This window comes from Entelurus aequoreus, linkage group LG17, assembly GCF_033978785.1.
Source record: "Entelurus aequoreus isolate RoL-2023_Sb linkage group LG17, RoL_Eaeq_v1.1, whole genome shotgun sequence".
Lineage (NCBI taxonomy): Eukaryota > Metazoa > Chordata > Actinopteri > Syngnathiformes > Syngnathidae > Entelurus > Entelurus aequoreus.
The window spans coordinates 14,744,431-14,767,591 of NC_084747.1; the positions used below are offsets into that span (position 1 = coordinate 14,744,431).

The window sequence follows — 23,161 nt, forward strand, 5'->3', positions numbered from 1 at the left end:
AGGTTCCCACGTAATACAGACACAGTAAAACAAATAAGAACACACAAGGGAAAATAACCAATCAGCTGTTTAGTGGTTTTGTGGTATGTTGCTCATATGTGGTGACATCCACCCAACCCAGGACCTCCTCACTGCTTCTTTCACAAATATCTGAGGTATTCATACAAACTGGGATTATTTGGAGCATAATCTTATCCAATCTTATCTCTGTATCTGAAACCTTCCTGAACAGTAAGATAGATGATGCTTCAAGTGCTTGGTTACTCCTTCTTCAGTCCAGGGACCTGGGGCCTCATGTGTCAAGTTTGTGCACGCTCAAAAACCTGCACTACACTCTTTTTCACTGCAAAGTTGAGATGTATCAAAACTGACGTTGACGCATAAGTGATGCTTGGTAACTGTTTGCATAAAAAAGTGCCAACTTTTACTCCTCTGACTGATTGATGTGCAAATCAGAGACATATGAACAATTAACCCCCAACACCCACAACCCAACCCCCACCTCCTTCGACATTCGGGCATAACAGGTTAAATCCGGCCCGCGAGATGAGTTTGCGAAGTGTAAAATTCAGCTGTTTTTTTAATGAAAGAAACTGTTGTTCTAATTGTGTCCACTGGATGTCACAGTAGCAATTCTGTTAGGCAAGCAAATAGTTAATACTGAGCAAGTATACCAAGCAAGAGGTTCACTGTAAAGCGGGGCTGTGACTCCTCCCCCTCCACCCAACGTAAAACAGGAGTAAAATAAGCAATCAGTAACCCCACTTAAAATGCAGCATGAGACACTGCACACTGATATAGTTCTGTGAAAATGATTGTCTTCTGTGCAAATGTAAAGAAAGTGAACAGTGTGTGATTTACTGCAATACTGTCAGTCTTTTAACTTTTTATTTGTGCTTTGTTGAAATTGTTCACACATTGCTCAGCTTTTATTTTTCTATCAGTACACATTATGTCTAGAAGACAGAAAGTAACTCAACACTCTTGAATAGTTTCTACCTCAGTTTGTATGGTTTGTTGAGTTAGCACAGGATTAATATGTGGAAATGACAAATGAGGTAGTTGATACATAGAATAGTTTTTATTCATGCTTTATTTAGTTTTTTGTTCAATCCTAGATGGGCTGTGACTTAAAGTTTAATTGCTTTGTAGAAACACTGAGATTAAGTCTAATTTCATTGTGTTCTTCAAGGTGTTTCTGAAAATGCACCATTTGTTTCCTCTAAATGTTTAACTAACTTGAAGTGTTTTGTCAAGAGAATTATTTGTGATATGTACATTTTCAGAATGTGCTTGTTCTATTTTGGGCCGAAGTAAAATAAAAATAGGAGATACCCATGAATCTTCTGTAGCATCTCATCTCCATGTTCTGAATTGTCTTCTGCAGCTCTGCTGTAAGGGTCCGTGTTTCACAGGCGTAATGGAAAATCGACATTACAAGTGAGCGCTGTAATCTCACCTTTGATGCCAGACTGATGTTTGTGTCTTTCCATATGGGCTTGAGTTTTGCCAGGGCAGCAGTTGTTTGAGCACTTCTGGCAAGGACTTCCCGTTTGGATCCTTCATTGGACACGATTGCACCGAGGTACTTGAAGCTCGGCACCGTGTCCAGTGCCTGTCCATTGACTTTGATGTCTGAGCGGACGCCATTGTTGTTGTTGGTCATCATTTTGTTTTTTTCAGCATGGATTTCCATTCCGTAGGCTCGGGAGGTGGTATCAAGCCTTTCAACTAGACTGGCAAGTTCTCTTTCTTCTCCAGCTAGCCCATCAATATCATCTGCAAAATGGAAGTTGGTGACTGGTCTGCCTCCAATGCTGACAGTTCCTTCATGATCTGCCAGGGCATCCGTCATGATGCGCTCCAGAAAGATGTTGAAGAGAATGGGAGAGAGAAGGCATCCTTGGCGCACTCCAATTGTTGTCCTGAACCAGTCTCCGATAGCTCCCTTGTAGAAAACTGCGCTGGTAGCTTTATTGTACAGATGTTGAATGACTCTGACAAGGTTAGGACTGATGTTATATTTCCTCATGGTTGCCCACAGTGCAGCATTCCATACCCAGTCAAAGGCTTTCTTAAAGTCTACGAACAAATGGTAAAGGTGTTGTTGATGCTGCAGGTGTCTCTCACAAATGATTCTCAAGTTAAAAACCTGTTCTGTGGTGCTCCGCACTGCTCTAAATCCAGCCTGTTCTTCAGCTATGATCAGTTCAGCTTGGGGGTTTAAAGGCCTACTGAAATGAAATGTTCTTATTCAAACGGGGATAGCAGATCCATTCTATGTGTCATACTTGATCATTTCGCGATATTGCCATATTTTTGCTGAAAGGATTTAGTAGAGAACATCGACGATAAAGTTCGCAACTTTTGGTCGCTGATAAAAAAGCCTTGCCTGTACCGGAAGTAGCGTGACGTCACAGGTTGAAGGGCTCCCCACATTTCCCCATTGTTTACACCAGCAGCGAGAGCGATTCGGACCGAGAAAGCGACGATTACCCCATTCATTTGAGCGAAGATGAAAGATTTGTGGATGAGGAACGTGAGAGTGAAGGACTAGAGTGCAGTGCAGGACATATCTTTTTTCGCTCTGGACCGTAACTTAAGTACAAGCTGGCTCATTGGATTCCACACACTCTCCTTTTTCTATTGTGGATCAGGGATTTGTATTTTAAACCACCTCGGATACTATATCCTCTTGAAAATGAGAGTCGAGAACGCGAAATGGACATTCACAGTGACTTTTATCTCCACGACAATACATCAGCGAAGCTCTTTAGCTACGGAGCTAACGTGATGGCATCGTGCTTAAATGCAGATAGAAACAAAAGAAATAAGCCCCTGACTGGAAGGATAGACAGAAGATCAACAATACTACCAAACACTGGACCTGCAACCACACGGTTAATGCTGTACCGCCTAGCGAAGCCTAGCAATGCTGTTGCTAACGACGCCATTAAAGCTAACTTAGCGACGGGACCTCGACAGAGCTATGCTAAAAACATTAGCTCTCCACCTACGCCAGCCCTCATCTGCTCATCAACACCCGTGCACACCTGCGTTCCAGCGATCGACGGCGCGACGAAGGATTTCACCCGATCATCGATGCGGTCGGCGGCTAGCGTCGGATAGCGCGTCTGCTATCCAACTCAAAGTCCTCCTGGTTGTGTTGCTGCAGCCAGCCGCTAATACACCGATCCCACCTCCAGCTTTCTTCTTTGCGGTCTCCATTGTTCATTAAACAAATTGCAAAAGATTCACCAACACAGATGTCCAGAATACTGTGGAATCTTGCGATGAAAACAGAGCTGTTTGTATTGTGATACAATGTGTCTGAATACTTCAATTTCAACGATTGACGTCACGCGCAAACGTCATCATACCTAGACGTTTTCAACCGGAAGTTTCCCGGGAAATTTAAAATTGCACTTTATAAGTTAACCCGGCCGTATTGGCATGTGTTGCAATGTTAAGATTTCATCATTGATATATAAACTATCAGACTGCGTGGTCGGTAGTAGTGGCTTTCAGTAGGCCTTTAACCTATTTAGAATTATTTTCGGTAGGACTTTGCCAGAATGGCTAATAAGACTGATGGTGCGGTAGTTTTGGCACAGTTGGAGATTGGCTTTTTTTGGAAGTGTGATGATAAGTGACTGGGTCCTTGATGTAGACCACTCACAAATCTGCTAGATTTTGTTGCACAGGATGGTGAGGGTGTCGATCATGGCTTCTCCCCCTGCTTGTACGAGTTCAGCTGGGTAGTTGTCCACTCCGGCTGCTTTTCCTTTTTTCGGTGCTCGGATTGCTGCCTCAACTTCTTCACGGAGGATGGGGAGTGTATCATCTTCTGTGGATTGAGGACATGTCAGGATTGTTGGATCTCCGCTTGCCGTGTGGTTGTAGAGCTCAGAGCAGCATTCTGTCCACCTGTCTAGAATCTTCTGTTCTTCCGCTAGGCATTCACCGGTCTTGCTCTGGATTGCAGAGACTCTGGTTTGTTTTGCTCTTGTTGGCACGATGTGTAAATCGTAAATAAAAATAGAATACAATGATTTGCAAATCCCTTTCAATATATATTAATTTAATAGACTGCGAAGACCAGATATTTAACGTTCAAACTGGATAACTTTGTTATTTTTTGCAAATATTAGCTCATTTGGAATTTGATGCCTGCAACATGTTTCAAAAAAGTTGGCACAAGTGGCAAAAAAATCCCACAGGTGAACCGGCTAATTGGGAACAGGTGGGTGCCATGATTGGGTATAAAAGCAGTTTCCATGAAATGCTCAGTCATTCACAAACAAGGATGGGGGGAGGGTCACCAATTTGAGAACAAGTATGTGAGCAAATTGTCCAACAGTTTAGAAACAACATTGCTCAACAATCTATTGCAGAGAATTTTGGGATTTTCCCATCTACGGTCTATAATATCATCAAAAGGTTCAGAGAATCTGGAGAAATCACTGCACGTAACATTGAATGCCCGTGACGTTGGATCCCTCAGGCGGTATTGCATCAAAAACTGACATCAGTCTGTAAAGGATATCACCACATGGGCTCAGGAACACTTCAGAAAACCACTGTCAGTAACTACAGTTGTAAGTACAGTCTGTAAGTGCAAGTTAAAACTCTACTATGCACAGCAAAAGCCATTTATCAACAACACCCAGAAACGCTGCCGGCTTCGCTGGGCCCGAGCTCAACTAAAATGGACTGATGCAAAGTGTAAGAGTGTTCTGTGGTCTGACAAGTCCACATTTCAAATTGGTTTTGGAAACTGTGGACGTGGAACAAAGAGGAAAAGAACCATCCGGATTGTTCTTGTGGCAAAGTTGAAAAGGCAGCATCTGTGATGGTATGGGGGTGTATTAGTGCCCAAGGCATGGGTAACTTACACATCTGTGAAAGGCACCATTAATGCTAAAAGGTACATACAGGTTTTGGAGCAACATATGTTGCCATCCAAGCAACGTTATCTGCTTATTTCAGCAAGACAATGCCAAGCCACTTGTTATAACAGCGTGGCTTTGTAGTATAAGAGTGTGGGTACTAGACTGGCCTGCTTGTAGTCCAGACCTGTCCCCCATTGAAAATGTGTGGCGCATTATGAAGCCTAAAATAGCACAAGGGAGACCCCCGGACTGTTGAACAACTTAAGCTGTACATCAAGCAAGAATGGGAAAGAATTCCACCTGAAAAGCTTCAAAAATGTGTCTCCTCAGTTCCCAAACATTTACTGAGTGTTGTTAAAAGGAAAGGCCATGTAACACAGTGGTAAAAATGCCCCACGCCAACTTTTTTGCAATGTGTTGCTGCCATTAAATTCTGATTTAATGATTATTTGCAAAAAAAATAGTTTCTCAGTTCCGACATTAAATATCTTGTCTTTGCAGTCTATTCAATTGACTATAAGTTGAAAAGGATTTGCAAATCATTGTATTCTGTTTTTATTCACGAATTACATAACATGCCAACTTCACTGGTTTCGGGTTTTGTACATGTGCACAGCAGGGGAGCTGGTTAACTTATGAGAGTAGTATGTGTGTTTGTGAGAATGTCAACGTGTTGTCTGAGTGACGTCAGTGAGTGAGCGGGCGAGTAAAGAGAGAGCAGCAGGACAGGTGTAACAACTACATTATACCTGTCACTATTTAAACTCCTTGTGCAGATCTGAATGCTTATTATTTAAATGTTGACCTAAGTCTGAAGCAAAGGTGGTAATACTAATCACCACATTTGGCAAGGCGTGTTTTAAAGCAGCTGTTATGAGAGTAGTGTATGTGTGTGTGCACCTTTAAGAGTGGCAGTATGTGGGGTGAGTGACGTGAGTTAGATTAGATTAGATTAGATTTGATAGTACTTTATTGATCCCCGAGGGGAAATGAGATGTTCAGTACAATCCCATTCAAGATCAGACAAAACATTACAGGGAGACAGAAAAAGGATCGCTGATGGGTCAGCCAGAAAGTCCAGTGCCCCTTTCAATAAAAAGGTGAGAAACAGGTACATGTCGGGGAGGGGTGAGAGTAAAAAAATATTCAGTCAAAGGTTGGACTCCAGGGCGGGGGTCCAGACTGAGGCCAAGGAAAAAAAACTCATAGCCATAGCACACATTAAGACGTTAATCAACAAAACTCGCGACAGAGGGGGGGTGGGGGGGGGTGAGGGGCCATGAAGGCCAGTCGCTGCTGTAAGCGTCGCTGCTCCGTCCATCGCCCCAAGGGAAATAAGCAGTGGCAGAGGTGTGTGTGTGTGTGTGTGTGTGTGTGTGTGTGTGTGTGTGTGTGTGTGTGTGTGTGTGTGTGTGTGTGTGTGTGTGTGTGTGTGTGTGTGTGTGTGTGTGTGTGTGTGTGTGTGTGTGCCCATTGTTCAGGGTGAGTTGTTGTTGTGTCTATTGGCCCGGAGTCGCTCTGCAGGCAGTGCAAGCAAAGTTCAACTCCCAGGTGTTGTTGAGGAGGGAGGGAGGGTAGTCAGAGTGTCCCTCGCTGAGGTGTCCTTCAGGGATGTTTCCCAACAGCCTTTCTTCTGCTTTGAGCAGCGTCAAGGCCATGTGAGGGAGTCAGATCGTAGATTAGGAATGTTGTTTTCCAAGTGAGCAGACATTTTCATGGCCTGTCTTCTCTAGGCGTCCATGCCAGCTCTCAATCCAATTTTTTCCAATCCAGCAAGCCTCTCTATGATGTGATCCATCTTGCCATTTAGTTTAGAAATCGCCAAAGTCTGTGATCCCACAGCTCGACCCATGCCTTCCATTGTGACGGACAGCCTGTGAGTGGGCAAGTAAGGAGAGGTAGTGGTAGCATGTGCAGGAGTGTAAATAGCATGGTGGATGTCCGGTTTGACACACTCAGCATCATGCGCCTCGGCTCTCAACTTTTACTCCTCAGACTGATTGATGTGCAAATTAGAGACATATGAACAATGAATAAATACTTCTGATTATAAGTTTACGCATCGTGTCCTCTTTAAACATCTTCTGGCTCCAGATTAAACGAATACGTCGACAATAGGAAGAAGCAGATCTTATTTAATCCTACCCCTTTTCATACAATAGCAATTTTATCCAATTTCCTTGTTCTCTGTAACAGAACAGTGAACAAATAAATAATATACCCTAGTAGGCAAACATATATTAAATACATAAATAATCTTTGTCTCAATAAAAAATAAAGGATAAAAAAGGGTTCATGATGTTCATCATTATTCTTGTTTTGTGTACTCTGTGAACACTTGTAGTTTGAACAGTCTCTTAAACTGGATCACATTGGTGCTTTTTAAAATGTCTTTGCTTAATCCATTCCATAATTTAATTTCACATACTGATATGCTAAAGGTTTTAAGTGTTGTACGTGCATACAAATGTTTTAAATTACACTTTCCTCAAAGGTTATATTTCTATATTGTTGTACATTCTTGGCTAGCAGGTTGTAGTTTGCTTTGTACATCATTTTAGCTGTTTGCAAATGCACCAAATCGTTGAATTTCAATATTTGTGGTTCAATAAATAAAGTGTTTGTATGTTCCCTGTATCCAACATTAAGTATTATTCGAATTGATCTTTTTTGTAACACCATTAGTGAATGAAGCACACATGTGTAATTGTTTCCCCATATTTCTACACAATAACTCAGATATGTAAGACTAGTGAGCAGTAGAGAATATGAAGTGATTTTTGGTCTAGAACATGTTTTGCTTTATTCATTATTGACGTGTTTCTTGTTACTTTATGTTGTATATTTTTACATGAGATTTCCAATTCATTTTATCATCTATTATTACACCCAAAAATGTGTTTTCTTTTACCCTTTGAATATCTACTCTATCTATTTGTATTTGTGTTTGACTTTCTCTTCTACTGTTACCAAATAGCATTATTTTAGTCTTACTGAGATTCAAAGATAGTCTGTTTTTGTCAAACCATCTTTTTAATTTGTTCATTTCGTGCTGTTGTATCATCTGCAAATAATACTAACTTTAAGTCCTTTGTAACTTTACAAATGTCATTTATATAGAAATCGAATAGAAGGTGGGCGGGGCGGGCCGGGGGGCGAGGTTAAGTGGGGAGGAGTATATTTATAGCTAGAATTCACTGAAATTCAAGTATTTCTTATATATATATATATATATATATATATATATATATATATATATATATATATATATATATATATATATATATATATATATATATATATATATATATATATAATATATATATAATATATACATAAAAAAAATCTATATATATATATATATATATATATATATATATATATATATATATATATATATATATATATATATATATATATATATATATATATATATATATATATATATATATATATATATAGGGTTTCCCACACATTCATTTATTTGTGGCAGCCCGCCACGAAAGATTTACGTCTACCACAAATAAAATAAAAATTAAAAATGTTTTTTGTTGTTTGTTTTGTTTTTGTTTTTTTTGTCCTCTCCAGCTTCTCAGGCAAATCATATAGTTGATGTAGATGCCCATATCGGCTGTTCAGATTTACTTTACAAAAGAGAAGTGTAGGATACTTCTCTTGGTGCCTTATTTGTATTTGACTTTATTAAATGTATTTATATTAGAAACACAACATGTGTATATAACAAAGGGTGCAAAGTCTGCAGGCAGTAGGAAACACATGGTTAAGTGTAGGGAGTAAAACTGATGGCAGTCTAAAGTTCAAGATTTTTGGAGCTCTTTGTTCAGTGGATCAGATGTTTGATGAAGCTCTGTGTCTATCTACCACCACTACTGTTTTCTGTTTATTTGTTACTGACTGTGGCAGGACACCTCTGCCTCTGTTTCACTTTATGTTGCTGGTAAATAATATGGTTGTAGTAGTAGGCTAAAGTTAAATTATTTAGCATGCACTAATTAAAGGGGCAGAGCTTTGAGACATTTTAGCTTTTATATTTTATAAGATATATTTTTTGTAAGAACCACAATTAATAAATATATTTCAGTGAATAACTTATTGTTCAAATCTGTATATAAATATGTACATAAAGTGTTGTAATTATATTGTAAAAATTGTTCAAATCTGTATATAAATATGTACATAAAGTGTTGTAATTATATTGTAAAAATGGATGGACGTTTAAAACAAAACTGTTATTATTAATTAGTAAGTATACATTTTTTGAGCCTTTTTAGAGAAAATCAAATCATTGTAGTAAATTATGCAAATTGATGATGTCATGGTGACCACGCCCATAGCCACGCCCATAGCCAAGCCCCCACCACCACAGGTATCTTGGCAGTTTATGGGAAACACTGCTATATATATATATATATATATATATATATATATATATATATATATATATATATATATATATAAAATAAATACTTTAAAGGCCTACTGAAACCCACTACTACCGACCACGCAGTCTGATAGTTTATATATCAATGATGAAATCTTAACATTGCAACACATGCCAATATGGCCGGGTTAACTTATAAAGTGCAATTTTAAATTTTCCCGCTAAATTTCCGGTTGGAAACGTCTATGTATGATGCGTATGCGCGTGACGTCACGACGGCAACGGAAGTATTCGTACCCAATGTGTCACCATACAAACTGCTCTGTTTTCATCGAACAATTCCACAGTATTCTGGACATCTGTGTTGGTGAATCTTTTCCAATTTGTTTAATGAACAATGAAGACTGCAAAGAAGAAAGCTGTAGGTGGGATCGGTGTATTAGCAGCTGGCTGTAGCAACACAACAAGGAGTACTTACTTGGATAGCAGACGCGCTAGCCGATGCTAGCCGCCAACCGCACGGATGATTGGATGATCGGGTGAAGTCCTTCGTCGCGCCGTCGATCGCTGGAACGCAGGTGAGCACGGGTGTTGGTGAGCAGATGAGGGCTGGCTGGCATAGGTGGAGCGCTAATGTTTTTATCATAGCTCTGTGAGGTCTGGTTGCTAAGTTACTAAGTTAGCTTCAGCGTCGTTAGCAACAGCATTGTTAAGCTTTGCCAGGCTGAGAATTATTAACCGTGTAGTTACATGTCCATGGTTTAATAGTATTGTTGATCTTCTCTCTATCCTTCCAGTCAGGGATTTATTTATTTAGTTTCTATCTGCATTTGAGCCAGATGCTATCACGTTAGCTCAGTAGCTAAAGAGCTTCGCTGATGTATTGTCGTGGAGATAAAAGTCACTGTGAATGTCCATTTCGCGTTCTCGACTGTCATTTTCAAGAGGATATAGTATCCGAGGTGGTTTAAAATACAAATCCGTGATCCACAATAGAAAAAGGAGAGTGTGTGGAATCCAATGAGCCAGCTTGTACCTAAGTTACGGTCAGAGCGAAAAAAGATACACCCTGCACTGCCTCTCTAGTTCTTCACTCTAACGTTCCTCATCCACGAATCTTTCATCCTCGCTCAAATTAATGGGTTAATCGTCGCTTTCTCGCTCCGAATCTCTCTCGCTGCATTGTAAACAACGGGGAATTGTGAGGAATCCTACCTCTTGTGACGTCACGCTACTTCCGGTACAGGCAAGGCTTTTTTTTATCAGCGACCAAAAGTTGCGAACTTTATCGTCGTTGTTCTATACTAAATCCTTTCAGCTAAAATATGGCAATATCGCGAAATGATCAAGTATGACACAAAGAATGGATCTGCTATCCCCGTTTAAATAAAAAAAAATTCATTTCAGTAGGCCTTGAATTTCAGTGTTTATTTATTTACACATATACACACACATAACACTCCTCTACTCATTGTTGTATTTGAAAGTGCAATGCTTTGCAGCCAGTAGCACAGCCTTTGAAGGAGCATAGGTATGGACAGTATCTGTGAAATTTAATTTGCAGGAAAGGATTGAGTTTAGGGTTTAATTGTCCATCCTCGTTCTATTCTCTGTCACTATCTTTGTAACCATGCTGAACACCCTCTCTGATGATGCATTGCTGTGTGGCACGCACAAAAGTGCCTTCATCAAATGCACCAGAGTCTGGAATCTTCCATCTCTCCCTAGCATACCCCTTCCCCTTCGAGCTGTCCTGGATGAACTGAAATTCTTGTTTCCAATCATTTTGGAACTTGCAAGCGTACTTCTTCTTACTCGTCGTCGCCATGACGACGTTCTTCTGCTTCGTCTCTACTATATTTTTTAACATTACTACTTGCCGTAGTTTTGAAGCAATGCAAGATGGGAATCCGGATGTTGTGTGTCAGTGTATTAACGTGCCGGCTGGAATAAACACACACTGAGAAATAGCTCCGTGCCTGCCTACTTTATGGGTTATAGATAAACATATGGATAACGGAGACATATATAATAGTCTCCTTCTTGTTGTGTGTGCAGTTGTGCACTGAGCTCCAAAAGCCGTAGATGTTATAACGTGACTGGGCCGGCACGCTGTTTATATGGAGGAAAAGTGGACGTGACGACAGGCTGTCCTCACTCAGGTCCGGCTGGAAATCAGGAGAAATTCGGGAGAATGTTTGTCCCGGGAGATTTCCGGGATAGGCAATGCAATTCGGGAGTCTCCCGGAAAATTCGGGAGGGTTGGCAAGTTTGCTAAAGTCAGTGTACAAAAGTGAAAATAGAAGTGTTCTGCTGTCTATGCTTGCAATAAGAGCAATATTTATGTGAGCGTGTTTGTTTCCTCACTGAGTGCAGTTGGTCCGAGGTCGAGTACAAGTCATCGTTCAGTGAGGATATTACTGATAAAAGTCAAGAGGAAAAAACGTCAAAAGGGTGAAATGCTATAATGTTGAAAATGTATACTGGGGTAGTGTGAGTTTCACACTTTCACAACACTTACTTTGTGAAACAACTTGCCGTTTGCTTGAACCCACTAAAAGGCAGAATACAACATTGTCGATTTTTGTTTAATTTCTATTTCCAAAGTATTTTGATATCAAAAATGTTTTCGCGATAAGGAGCACTTCAATTATGAGCCAGAAATGCAAGAAAATATGAAAATGACCTCTAGTTATTTAAAAGGTATTTTATTTTTTAAAGTGCAGTTGTCGATCGGAAGTTGCAAACTTCTGGCGCATGCGCAAACACATGGAACAGTGTCCAAGTGGAAAGTCCAAGATGGCGGACTAAGCGGCGTGGCTTTCCGGAGAAGTTTCACATTTACGATCTTGTAGATTCAAAAATAGCATCAAATACCTCAACTATTCACCTTTTCTTAAGACCACCAAACGGACTTTGAGTATGGAGCGATGGCGTGTTATCTGAAGTGAAGATTGAAGACGTGATAGAAGATGGACGACTACTGCTATGCTAAGATGGCGACGTCCGCTAAAAGAGAACATGAAAGAGAATCAGCGCCACCAACGGAGAACAATCTGAAAAGCGAAGATGAAGGTGAGTGTGTTGCGTTCCCTCATTTGAAAGCTGTTTAAATTCCAAGCCCTAAAAATAGAAATTAGCCGACTTTGTTGAACAATGTAAACAAAGAACCTGTTAGCATTTTTACCTCGATTAAAAATGTCTGTTAGAAGTTGCTTGATCTGCTTATCAGTCATCTTCTAAAACTTGTACCTCATCCTCTTCATATTCAGGCTCAAAAATATAAAGTTATGGGTCATAATTTCTCCCAAAATATCATTTGATGGCACTCATGAAGTCTGCCTTTATTAGTAATAGTTGGTGGTGTTGTTGAAGGAAATAGCGAACGTTGTGATGCGCCTGTGAAAATAATGTGCCGCCGTTTGCTTAAAATGATAAAAAATGATGTAAATATTACATGTTATTATGAAATTGCCTGTTATTACATTACATATATACTTACAGCGTGTAAATAAAAAGTTGCTGGATATTTTTTTAGAGTTTTTTATAGAAGAAATAGAGTGCATCCCCATTACCTGCATTGTTAGCTTACTTTTGCTAGCGTTTCTTTACGAGTTAGAATCAGTGATGGGCAGTAGTGCACAACAAGTAGCGACGCTATGTAGCTTAACTACAGTTCCCAGTAGCGTGGCGTTAGCCTAGATCCTTTTTTTGAACCCGTAGTGATACCGAACAACCCTACTACACACACATACAGTACATAGAGGAAAGTGTGTTTTTGTTGTTTGTGTCTTGCAGACGTCCAGCAGCTGATCGGTATTCCAGAAGAAGTTTACCCTCAGTTAGGGGGGAGCTCCACTTTGAAGCAGGAGACTCCACAACCACCCTGCATTAAAAAGGAAGAGGAGGAACTCTGCATCACTCAGGAGGGAGAGTGTCTTCTAGGACGAGAGGAAGCTGATTACACCAAGTTTCCACTGAGAATTCTCTCTGTGAAGACTGAAGATGATGAAGAGAAACCACAAGATGAAGACGAGGTTGAAGAACCATTGAGCAGCAATAAATACTGTGAAGGTAAAATTTAGAGATGTCCGATAATATCGGACTGCCGATATTATCGGCCGATAAATGCTTTAAATTGTAATATCGGAAATTATCGGTATCAAAAAGTAAAATGTATGACTTTTTAAAACGCCGCTGTGTACACGGACGTAGGGAGAAGTACAGAGCGCCAATAAACCTTAAAGGCACTGCCTTTGCATGCCGGCCCAATCACATAATATCTACGGCTCTTCACACACACAAGTGAATGCAATGCATACTTGGTCAACAGCCATACAGGTCACACTGAGGTTGGCCGTATAAACAACTTTAACACTGTTACAAATATGCACCACACTGTGAACCCACACCAAACAAGAATGACAAACACATTTCGGGAGAACATCCGCACCGTAACACAACATAAACACAACAGGACAAATACCCAGAACCCCTTGCAGCACTAACTCTTCCGGGACGCTACAATATACATCCCCCCGCTACCCCCTAAATCCCACCTCAACCCCGCCCACCTCAACCTCATCATGCTCTCTCAGGGAGAGCATGTCCCAAATTCCAAGCTGCTGTCTTGAGGCATGTTAAAAAAAATAATGCACTTTGTGACTTCAATAATAAATATGGCAGTGCCATGTTGGCATTTTTTTCCATAACTTGAGTTGATTTATTTTGGAAAACCTTGTTACATTGTTTAATGCATCCAGCGGGGCATCACAACAAAATTAGGCATAATAATGTGTTTCGGTATATATCGGTATCGGTTGATAACGGAATCGGTAATTAAGAGTTGGACAATATCAGAATATCGGATATCGGCAAAGAAGCCATTATCGGACATCTCTAGTAAAAATGTTCGTGCTGCTCAGTTTGTGGCAAAAGCTTTTGTCAAAAAAGCTCTTTGACTCGACACATGAGAACACACACAGGTGAAAAACCATTTAATTGTCCAGTTTGTGGCGAAAGCTTTTCTTGAAATACCTATTTGACGCGACACATGAGAACACACACAAGAGAAAAAAAATTAATTGTTCAGTCTGTGGCGAAAGCTTTTCTCAAAATAGCTCTTTGACTCAACACATGAGAACTCACACAGATGAAAAAACATGTAAGTGTTCAATCAATCAAAGTTTATTTATATATTCCTTAACCACAAATTTCTCAAAGGGCTGCACAAGCCACAACGACATCCAAGGCTCAGATCCCACATCAGGCAAGAAAAAACTCAACCCAATGGGAACAAACGAGAAACCTTTGCGACCGGTGCAATGGATGTAAAGTGGATCTAGTTAATAGTGTGAGAGTCCAGTCCATAGTGGATCTAGTTAATAGTGTGAGAGTCCAGTTCATAGTGGATCTAGTTAATAGTGTGAGAGTCCAGTCCATAGTGGATCTAGTTAATAGTGTGAGAGTCCAGTCCATAGTGAATTTAGTTAATAGTGTGAGAGTCCAGTCCATAGTGGATCTAGTTAATAGTGTGAGAGTCCAGTCCATAGTGGGCCAGCAGGAGATCATCTTGAATGGAGACAAGTCAGCAGCGCAGAGACGTCCCCAACCGATGCACAGATGAGTGGTCCACCCCGGGTCCCGACTTGGAACAGCTAGTGCCTCATCTGGGGTCACCTAATAACCTCTCCACGCAGGAGAGGGGGGCAGAGCAGAACGAGAGGGCAGATCAACTGGTCTAAAAGTGGAGTCTATTTAAAAGTGAGCGTTTACAAATGAGTTTTAAGTTGGGACTTAATGCTTCTACTGAGGTAGCATCTCTAACTGTTACCGGGAGGGCATTCCAGAGTACTGGAGCGTGAATAGAAAATGCTCTATAGCCCGCAGACTGTTTTTGGGCTCTGAGAATCACTAATAAGCCGGAGTTCTTACAACACAGATTTCTTGCCGGGACATATGGTACAATACAATCAGCAAGATAGGATGGAGCTAGACTGTTTAGTATTTTATACGTAAGCAGTAAAACCTTAAAGTCGCATCTTAAGTGCGCAAGAAGCCAGTGCAGGTGAGCCAGTATAGGTATATATATATATATATATATATATATATATATATATATATATATATATATATATATATATATATATATATATATATATATATATATATATATATATATATAATATATATATATATATATGTAGGTATATATGTATATAAGCTGGGCAATATGGCCTTTTTTTAATATATCTGGATATTTTGCCTTAGCCTTGAATGAACACTTGATGCATATAATCACAGCAGTATGATGATTCTATGTGTCTACATTAAAACATTCCTGTTCATACTGCATTAATATATGCTCATTTTAAACTTTCATGCAGAGAGGGAAATCACAACTAAGTCAATTCACCACAACTGTATTTATTAAACAGTTATTAAGCAGTGGCACAAACATTCATGTCATTTCCAAAACAGAAAGTGCAAGATTGTCAGAGACATTTTAAAACAAGCTATTAGTGCACTTTTGTGCATGATGTCACACAAGATATTTCAATAAGTGTCACATAAAAATGAGCTGCATATCAAATAGTATATTTCCTACGGTGTTGATGTGAAATAGTTGCTTCTGCATTTAGTTGGTGTGGCACTGAATGGAGATGTTGACATGTAAAGACATATTCCCGCTTGAAGCCAAACCACCGTCAGACGATGGACCCCGTGCTGTTTTTTTGGGGAATTAATTATTCCTCCATTTGTTACCAGATTCGCACCTTCTTTCTCTCGTATTACCACTCAAACCACACCGTTAGCTGTTAGCATCACAGCTAACGTTACCATGTCGCTACCTGTCTGCTCCGCGGGAGCGTGTGACGTTGCTCACGTGACAGTATGTGACGTATGTAAGAAGGTGCGCTTGTTTTAGTCTCTGTGAGAAGGAGAGACAAGAAAGAGTGAGAAATGCATGCAGTTTAGTGCCCCGCAGCTAAAAGCAACTGCGTGAGAACCTATACTCGAATATCACAATATAATCATTTTCTATATCGCACAGAGACAAACCCGCGATATATCGAGTATATCGATATATCGCCCAGCCCTAATATAAAGGTATGTACAGTATAGGCGTAATATGATCAAACTTTCTTGTTCTTGTCAAAAGTCTAGCAGCTGCATTTTGTACCAACTGTAGTCTTTCAATGTTAGACATAGGGAGGCCCGAAAATAACACATTAGAGTAATGGAGACGAGACGTAACGAACGCATGAATAATGATCTCAGCATCGCCAGTGGACAAAATGGAACACATTTAGTGATATTACAGAGATGAAAGAAGGCCGTTTTAGTAACATTCTTTATGTGTGACTCAAACGAGAGAGTTGGATCGTCTGCCGAGTGGGTGGAGCTACTGGCAGGAGTCCTTTGTTGGGTTAGCAATGCTACTGTACTGAACAAATATTTAGTATCATTTTTATTGAGGCGGATGAGATTGGAGCAGTAATTAGCTTTAGCTAAGGTAAGCATGCCTTTATAAGTTAGTAAACTATGCAAAACCTCAAGTTTAGTCGCACGCCATTTGCGTTCCAGCTTTCTACATGATAGTTTAAGAGTTCTTGTTTCTTCTGTCAATCAGGGGTACGCCTTTTAGTGGCCTTTTTTAGCTTCAGCTGTGCTATACAATCAGGGCATCGTTAAAGTTGTTAGTGAGGTTATCGATAGAGCCCACGTAATTTGGGAATGGCGCCATCACCGAAGACAGTAGGCAAGCCAGAGTCATAGTTGTGACAGCATTAATTAAAGCAGCGGTTATTAGTAGCTTGTTGACAATCAGTCAGAACTTTGAATTTTATAAGGTCATGATCGGACATTTCTTTAGTGTACGAGAGTATCATAACTTGGGAGGTGGTGACACCCCGGACAAGGACTCGATCTATCTATCGTATTACTGTTGTGATGCGTGGGCTGATTTATTATCTGTGTAAGACCACAGCTATCAATTATAGTCTGGAGCGCCACACACGTAGGGTCTGATTGGGTATTGAAATGGATATTAAAATCCCTCATTATAATTATATTATCTGCGTGTGTCACTAGATCAGCAACAAACTCTGAAAATTCACTGATAAAGTGTGAATAGGGCCCAAGGGGGCAGTAGATAACAGCTAGGTTGATTGATTGATTGAGACTTTTATTAGTAGGTTGCACAGTGAAGTACATATTCCGTACAATTGACCACTAAATGGTAACACCCGAATAAGTTTTTCAACTTGTTTAAGTCGGGGTCCACTTAAATTGATTCATGATACAGATATATACTATCATATATACTATCATCATAATACAGTCATCACACAAGATAATCACATTGAATTATTTACATTATTTACAATCAGGAGTGTGGAGGGGGGGTGGGGTGGGGGGGTGGGGATATGGACATCAAGTAGTGGACATAGAGAGAGAGAGAGAGAGAGAGAGATCAGAAGGCATAAGAAAAAGAATCTGCATTTGATTGTTTACATTTGATTATTAGCAATCCGGGGAGGGTGTTAGTTTAGGGTTGTAGCTGCCTGGAGGTGAACTTTTATAGCGGTTTTGAAGGAGGATAGAGATGCCCTTTCTTTTATACCTGTTGGGAGCGCATTCCACATTGATGTGGCATAGAAAGAGAATGAGTTAAGACCTTTGTTAGTTCGGAATCTGGGTTTAACGTGGTTAGTGGATAACGTGGTTAGAGAGGTAGCGGCGTGACAGATCCCATAGTAAGCACCTAAAATGATTTATATTTATTACTTAGGTTAGGGGTAAGGTTAAGGTTTTCATTGTATATTAGTGCGACCCCTCCACCCCTTTTAAGGGGAAGGGCAATATAAGCAATCGCATAGTTAGGAGGAGATGCCTCGTTAAGAGAGAGAAATTCATATAGCCGGGTTATAAGAAGCACTGTCGAGTTTTGAGGGGAAAAAAGGATTGCAAGTGCGCCTTATAGTCCGGAAAATACGGTAATAACGTTTTGGGAAACAATGATCTGATGTTTAAAAATCCCATATTATAGGTAGTGGGCTGTTTTGAGGAATTTTTGTTAATGTTATCCAAAGTAGTGATATTAATAATGTTATGTTTGTTTTGTGTAGTGCGCCTTAAATAATTTGAATAATATATTATTGATATGATGGGGATTTTCAGATTGTTTGCATGGTGCTGCGATAGATTGAACACGTCATTTTTTGCCACCTCAGTAGAATGCATGTTCACATCTGGTACAGTCACTACAGAAAAAACATTGCGAGTTGTGTACAAATCTACGAGAAATGCTATGTGTGCAGGAATTTTCCAGCCTGGCGCTGGTTAATTCTAGCTTAACTGACTCCTTACTGGGTCTAACAGACACTGTAATTGCCTGTGTCCGAGTTTGCTCTAGTGTAGTTAGTCAAGTGGGACTTAACCAGTAATCTATGTTTCTAGATAGAGGGATGGCGCCTTCCCGGTTTGGGTGAGGGTCGTCCCTCAGCAAGCCCGGTTTCCCCCAGAACGTTCTCTACAAAAACTAGCCAGCCCTCCTGTTGTCCTCGGATCAAAATGACCCGCCACTGTGTTAAAAACAAACAAAAAAATCCCCTAAACAATATTTTTTTAACTTGAAATGTTATGACTTTTCCTAGATTGCCACCAACAGTAGAAAAAGTGAAATGTTGCTTTTATTCACATTTCCATGTAAGATGTACAAAAAAAGGTACAAAGGTGGTCTTCGGGTCAAAATGACCCGTGAGGCAAAAAGAGTTGAAATCAAGGTCACAGAGTTATTGACAGAATGTTACAATGTTTTAGTTGTTTTAGTCAATCAGTAGCAGAAGTAAACAAGACAAATCATGTGGTCTTCTCGCGGACTGCTGTGCCTTTGATCAGTCTCAGATCAATTAGTAGTAGACGTGAACAAGACAGTAGCAGAAGTAAACAACACAAAGGCGTTCTCGCAGACTGCAGAGCTCTTTTTCTGTGGATTTCCAGAGATTATAAAAGTGCTGCAGATGACAGGGCCCCGAATTCTGTCTGTGCTGAAGCCATGAGTGTGCGTCATACCTCTGAAGAGGCTCTAAAGCTGATTTTTTCAGATGTCCAGCAAGGCAACACTGATTCAGAAGAGGAAGTGGAGGATGTATCAGAAGAAGAAGATGGGGAGGAATACAACCCAGAGCATGATGAATCATCTTCAGAAGAAGAAGGAAACCCTGAAGCTGAAAGAGAGACTTTCCTTTCAAAAAATGGCAAAATAACATGGTCCTCAGCAGCATATGACCAACACGGCAGGCATGCAGAACAAAACGTCATAAAGATGACCCCAGGACCCACAAGGTATGCTGTTTCTCATGCCCATGACATTGTCTCTACATTCTACCTGTTTATCACACCAGCAATAGAAAAAATAATCCTGGAGATGACAAATCTGGAGGGTTTTCGCAAATATGGAGACAGCTGGAAAAAGATGGATGAGACTGACCTACAGGCCTACTTAGGGCTGCTAATATTAGCCGGTGTATACAGATCCCGAGGTGAGGCTGCAGCTAGTCTATGGGATGCAGAGAGTGGAAGGCCTATTTTTCGAGCCACAATGCCACTCAATATCTTTCACACCTACTCAAGACTGCTACGATTTGATGACCGTGAGTCAAGACCAGCAAGACGTGTGACAGACAAACTTGCAGCCATAAGAGAGGTCTGGGACAAGTGGGTGGAGCGGCTGCCCTACCTCTACAATCCAGGGCCTAACGTAACAGTGGATGAGCAACTGGTTCCATTTAGAGGTAATCTATTTTCATATTTGTAATAAAAGTGATTTTCACTATTGATTTGTCTGACTGTTTTCTGTGACACTGATACTAATCACAGATGCTAATGTCTTCTGTCCAAAGGTCGTTGTCCTTTCCGGGAGTATATGCCCAGCAAGCCAGCAAAATATGGGATCAAGTCATGGGTGGCTTGCGATGCCAAATCAAGCTACGCTTGGAAAATGCAAGTCTATACCGGGAAGCCGACCAGTGGATGCCCAGAGAAGAACCAGGGAATGCGTGTTGTGCTTGATGTGACAGAGGGACTCAGGGGTCACAATCTGACATGTGACAATTTCTTCACATCTTATGAACTCGGACAGCAGCTCTTGAAGAGGAAGATCACCATGGTTGGTACAGTTCGAAAGAACAAGCCTGAGCTTCCACCTGCACTGCTTGCGTCAAAGGAGAGAGAGGTTTGCTCATCAAAGTTTGCCTTCACGCCCACCACCACTCTAGTTTCTTACCTCCCAAAGAAAAACAAGAATGTAGTTCTTTTGAGCACACTGCACAGAAACGGTGACGTTAGCGATCGTGAGGACAGAAAGCCAGTCATCATCCTAGACTACAACCGCAACAAGGGAGGTGTGGACAACCTAGATAAGGTGATTGGAACATACAGCTGCAGAAGGACGACTGCCCGCTGGCCCCTGGTCATCTTCCACAACATCATTGATGTTTCGTCCTACAATGCCTTTGTGATTTGGAGAGAGATCAACCCGACCTGGATGTCTCATAAGCATAACAAGAGGAGGGTGTTCCTGGAGCAGCTGGGAAAGGCACTTGTAATTCCACTCATTGAAAGAAGGAAGCATGTCCCCCGCACAGAAGCCTCAGCAGCAGTTGTGAAAGCTATTCAGAGTGCAGAAGCTCCTGATCAACCTGAGGATCCAGCTACCACAGCCACTTCCCCAGCTAGGGCAAGTAAGAGGAAGAGATGTCAGTTCTGCCCTCAAAAGAAGGACTGTAAAACACATACTGTGTGCTGCAGGTGTAAGAAATATATCTGCAAAGGCTGCACACTTGCATACTGCCCTACATGTGCCAATTAGTTGAATGGGTTATGTTATTTTTCATATTTTTGTATTGTACATTGTCTTCAATTGTTCACTGGTGAAAAAAAAAGAGAAACTGAGTCATTCATCTTAGAATTGATTTTAAAACCTTGCTGTTTGTTTTTAAAGCTTTACATGGCCTGGCACCTCAGTATATCTCGGTCCTCATCCAAATTTACAATCCTGCGCGCGCTCTGAGGTCCGAGAGCCAGCTCCAGCTCGTAGTGCCCAAGACCAGACTTAAAACCAGGGGAGACAGGGCCTTCTCTGTGGTCGGCCCTAAGCTCTGGAACACTCTGCCCCTCCGTGTTCAAACTGCTCCCACAGTGGAGTGTTTTAAGTCTCGTCTTAAGACCCACTTTTATTCTCTGGCTTTTAACACTACGTGAGTTGTGTGGTCTTCTGTTGTCCTCTGTGTTTTAAAAATGTTGATTTCTACTTACTGTTTTAATTGGTTTTACCCTTTAAAATCGTTTGTAATCATATTTATTTTAAATAGTTTTTTATATTGGTTTTATATGTATTTATTTTTTGTTTTTATTCAGTCATTGGTGGAGCTAAGGATAATATTTGAATATTGTTTTTAATATTGTTGTGCAGCACTTTGGAAACATTTTGTTTAAATGTGCTATATAAATAAAGTGGATTTGATTGATTGGATTGATCATTGGGATGAAACAAAATGCATTCAAAACTCCTTTTTGCACATTTTTTTTCTTTTTTTAAGCTATAGAACTAAAGTGAAGAGGGAAAACTCAGTTATTCACACATTTTGTGGTGAATGACAAGTTGCTTCTTCAAGCAAGAAGAAATTTTGTGTTTAAATTAAATTAAGCTGCTTATATTAGGGTGTGGGGGGCATGGCCTGCGGAGAAGCGGGGCGTTTCAGGACCGGCTTCGAGATTAGCGGCAGGTGCGTAGATGACACAGCTGTGGTTGTTTGTCTGATCACCTGCCGCTCTGTTAAAAAGCAGTGGTCGGGAAGGAGAAAGGTTGTTGATGGTGGAGACAAAACCCGAGCATGAACGAGAGTGAGGGGAAAGACAGACAGATATGACTGAAAACGAGCACAAACAACATTTATTGCAAAATTAATCATTGTTCATCTTTCTGAACAAATTATTTATTTTGCAATAAATGTTCTTTGCGCTCGTTTTCAGTCATATCTGTCTGTCTCCCCCTCACTCTCGTTCGTGCAAAATAAATAATTGTTCATCTTTCTGAACAATGATTTATTTTGCAACAAATGTTGTTTGTGTTCATTTTCTGTCATATCCATTTAAATGTTTAGTTTGTGGCAAAAGTTTTTATCAAAATTGCCGTTTGACTCAACACATGAGAACACACACAGGTGAAAGAACATTTAATTGTTTAGTTTGTGGCGAAAGTTTTTCTCAAAATTGCAGTTTGACTCAACACATGAGAACACACAAAAGTGAAAAACCATTTAACTGTTCAGTTTGTGGAAAAAGCTTTTCTCAAAATTGTAGTTTGACTCAACACATGAGAACACACACAGGTGAAAAATCATTTTATCGTTCAGTTTGTGGCAAACGTTTTTCTCGAAATAGCTTTTTAAGTCGACACATGAGAACACACACAGGTGAAAAACCATTTAACTGTTCAGTTTGTGGCAAAAGCTTTTCTCAAAATAGCCATTTGACTCAACACATGAGAACACACACAGGGGAAAAGCCGTTTAATTGTTAAATTTGTGGAAAAAGCTTTTCTCAAAATGTCAATTTGACTCAACACATCAGGACACACACAGGCGAAAAACCATTTAACTGTTCGATTTGTGGTGAAAATGTTCCTATTAAGAGCCATTTGACTGAACACATGAGAACACACACAGGTGAAAAACCATTTAACTGTTCAATTTGTGGTGAAAACTTTTCTATTAAGACCCGTTTGACTGAACACATGAGAACACACAGGTGAAAAACCATTTAGTTGTTCAGTGTGCTGTAAAAGGTTCCCGCATAATGC

General features: G+C 40.3%; 3 protein-coding genes across 6 annotated transcripts in view; 2 read left to right on the forward strand and 1 right to left on the reverse strand.

Annotated features, from left to right (window-relative positions):
* Nucleotides 1-1,183, forward strand: part of LOC133632509 (zinc finger protein 135-like) — a 32,534-nt gene extending 31,351 nt beyond the window's left edge. Inside the window, exon 2 of the mRNA XM_062024973.1 lies at nucleotides 685-1,183. The gene's annotated coding sequence lies outside the window, so the exon portion shown is untranslated. The remainder of the gene's footprint in view (nucleotides 1-684) is intronic.
* Nucleotides 1-21,798, forward strand: part of LOC133632468 (zinc finger protein OZF-like) — a 48,287-nt gene extending 26,489 nt beyond the window's left edge. The window contains exons 2-5 of one of the 4 annotated variants that reach the window (XM_062024894.1): nucleotides 13,093-13,368; nucleotides 19,404-19,644; nucleotides 19,834-20,093; nucleotides 20,202-21,797. In XM_062024894.1, coding sequence (XP_061880878.1) covers nucleotides 13,093-13,368; nucleotides 19,404-19,644; nucleotides 19,834-20,093; nucleotides 20,202-21,169 — 1,745 coding nt within the window. In that variant the 3' untranslated portion in view covers nucleotides 21,170-21,797. Of the gene's footprint in view, nucleotides 1-12,085; nucleotides 12,370-13,092; nucleotides 13,369-19,403; nucleotides 20,094-20,201 lie in introns of those variants that run through there. The other 3 variants (XM_062024892.1, XM_062024893.1, XM_062024891.1) reach the window with 3 other exon arrangements.
* LOC133632464 (uncharacterized) overlaps nucleotides 1-23,161 on the reverse strand; it is a 508,815-nt gene that overhangs the window by 157,395 nt on the left and 328,259 nt on the right. The window lies entirely within an intron of this gene.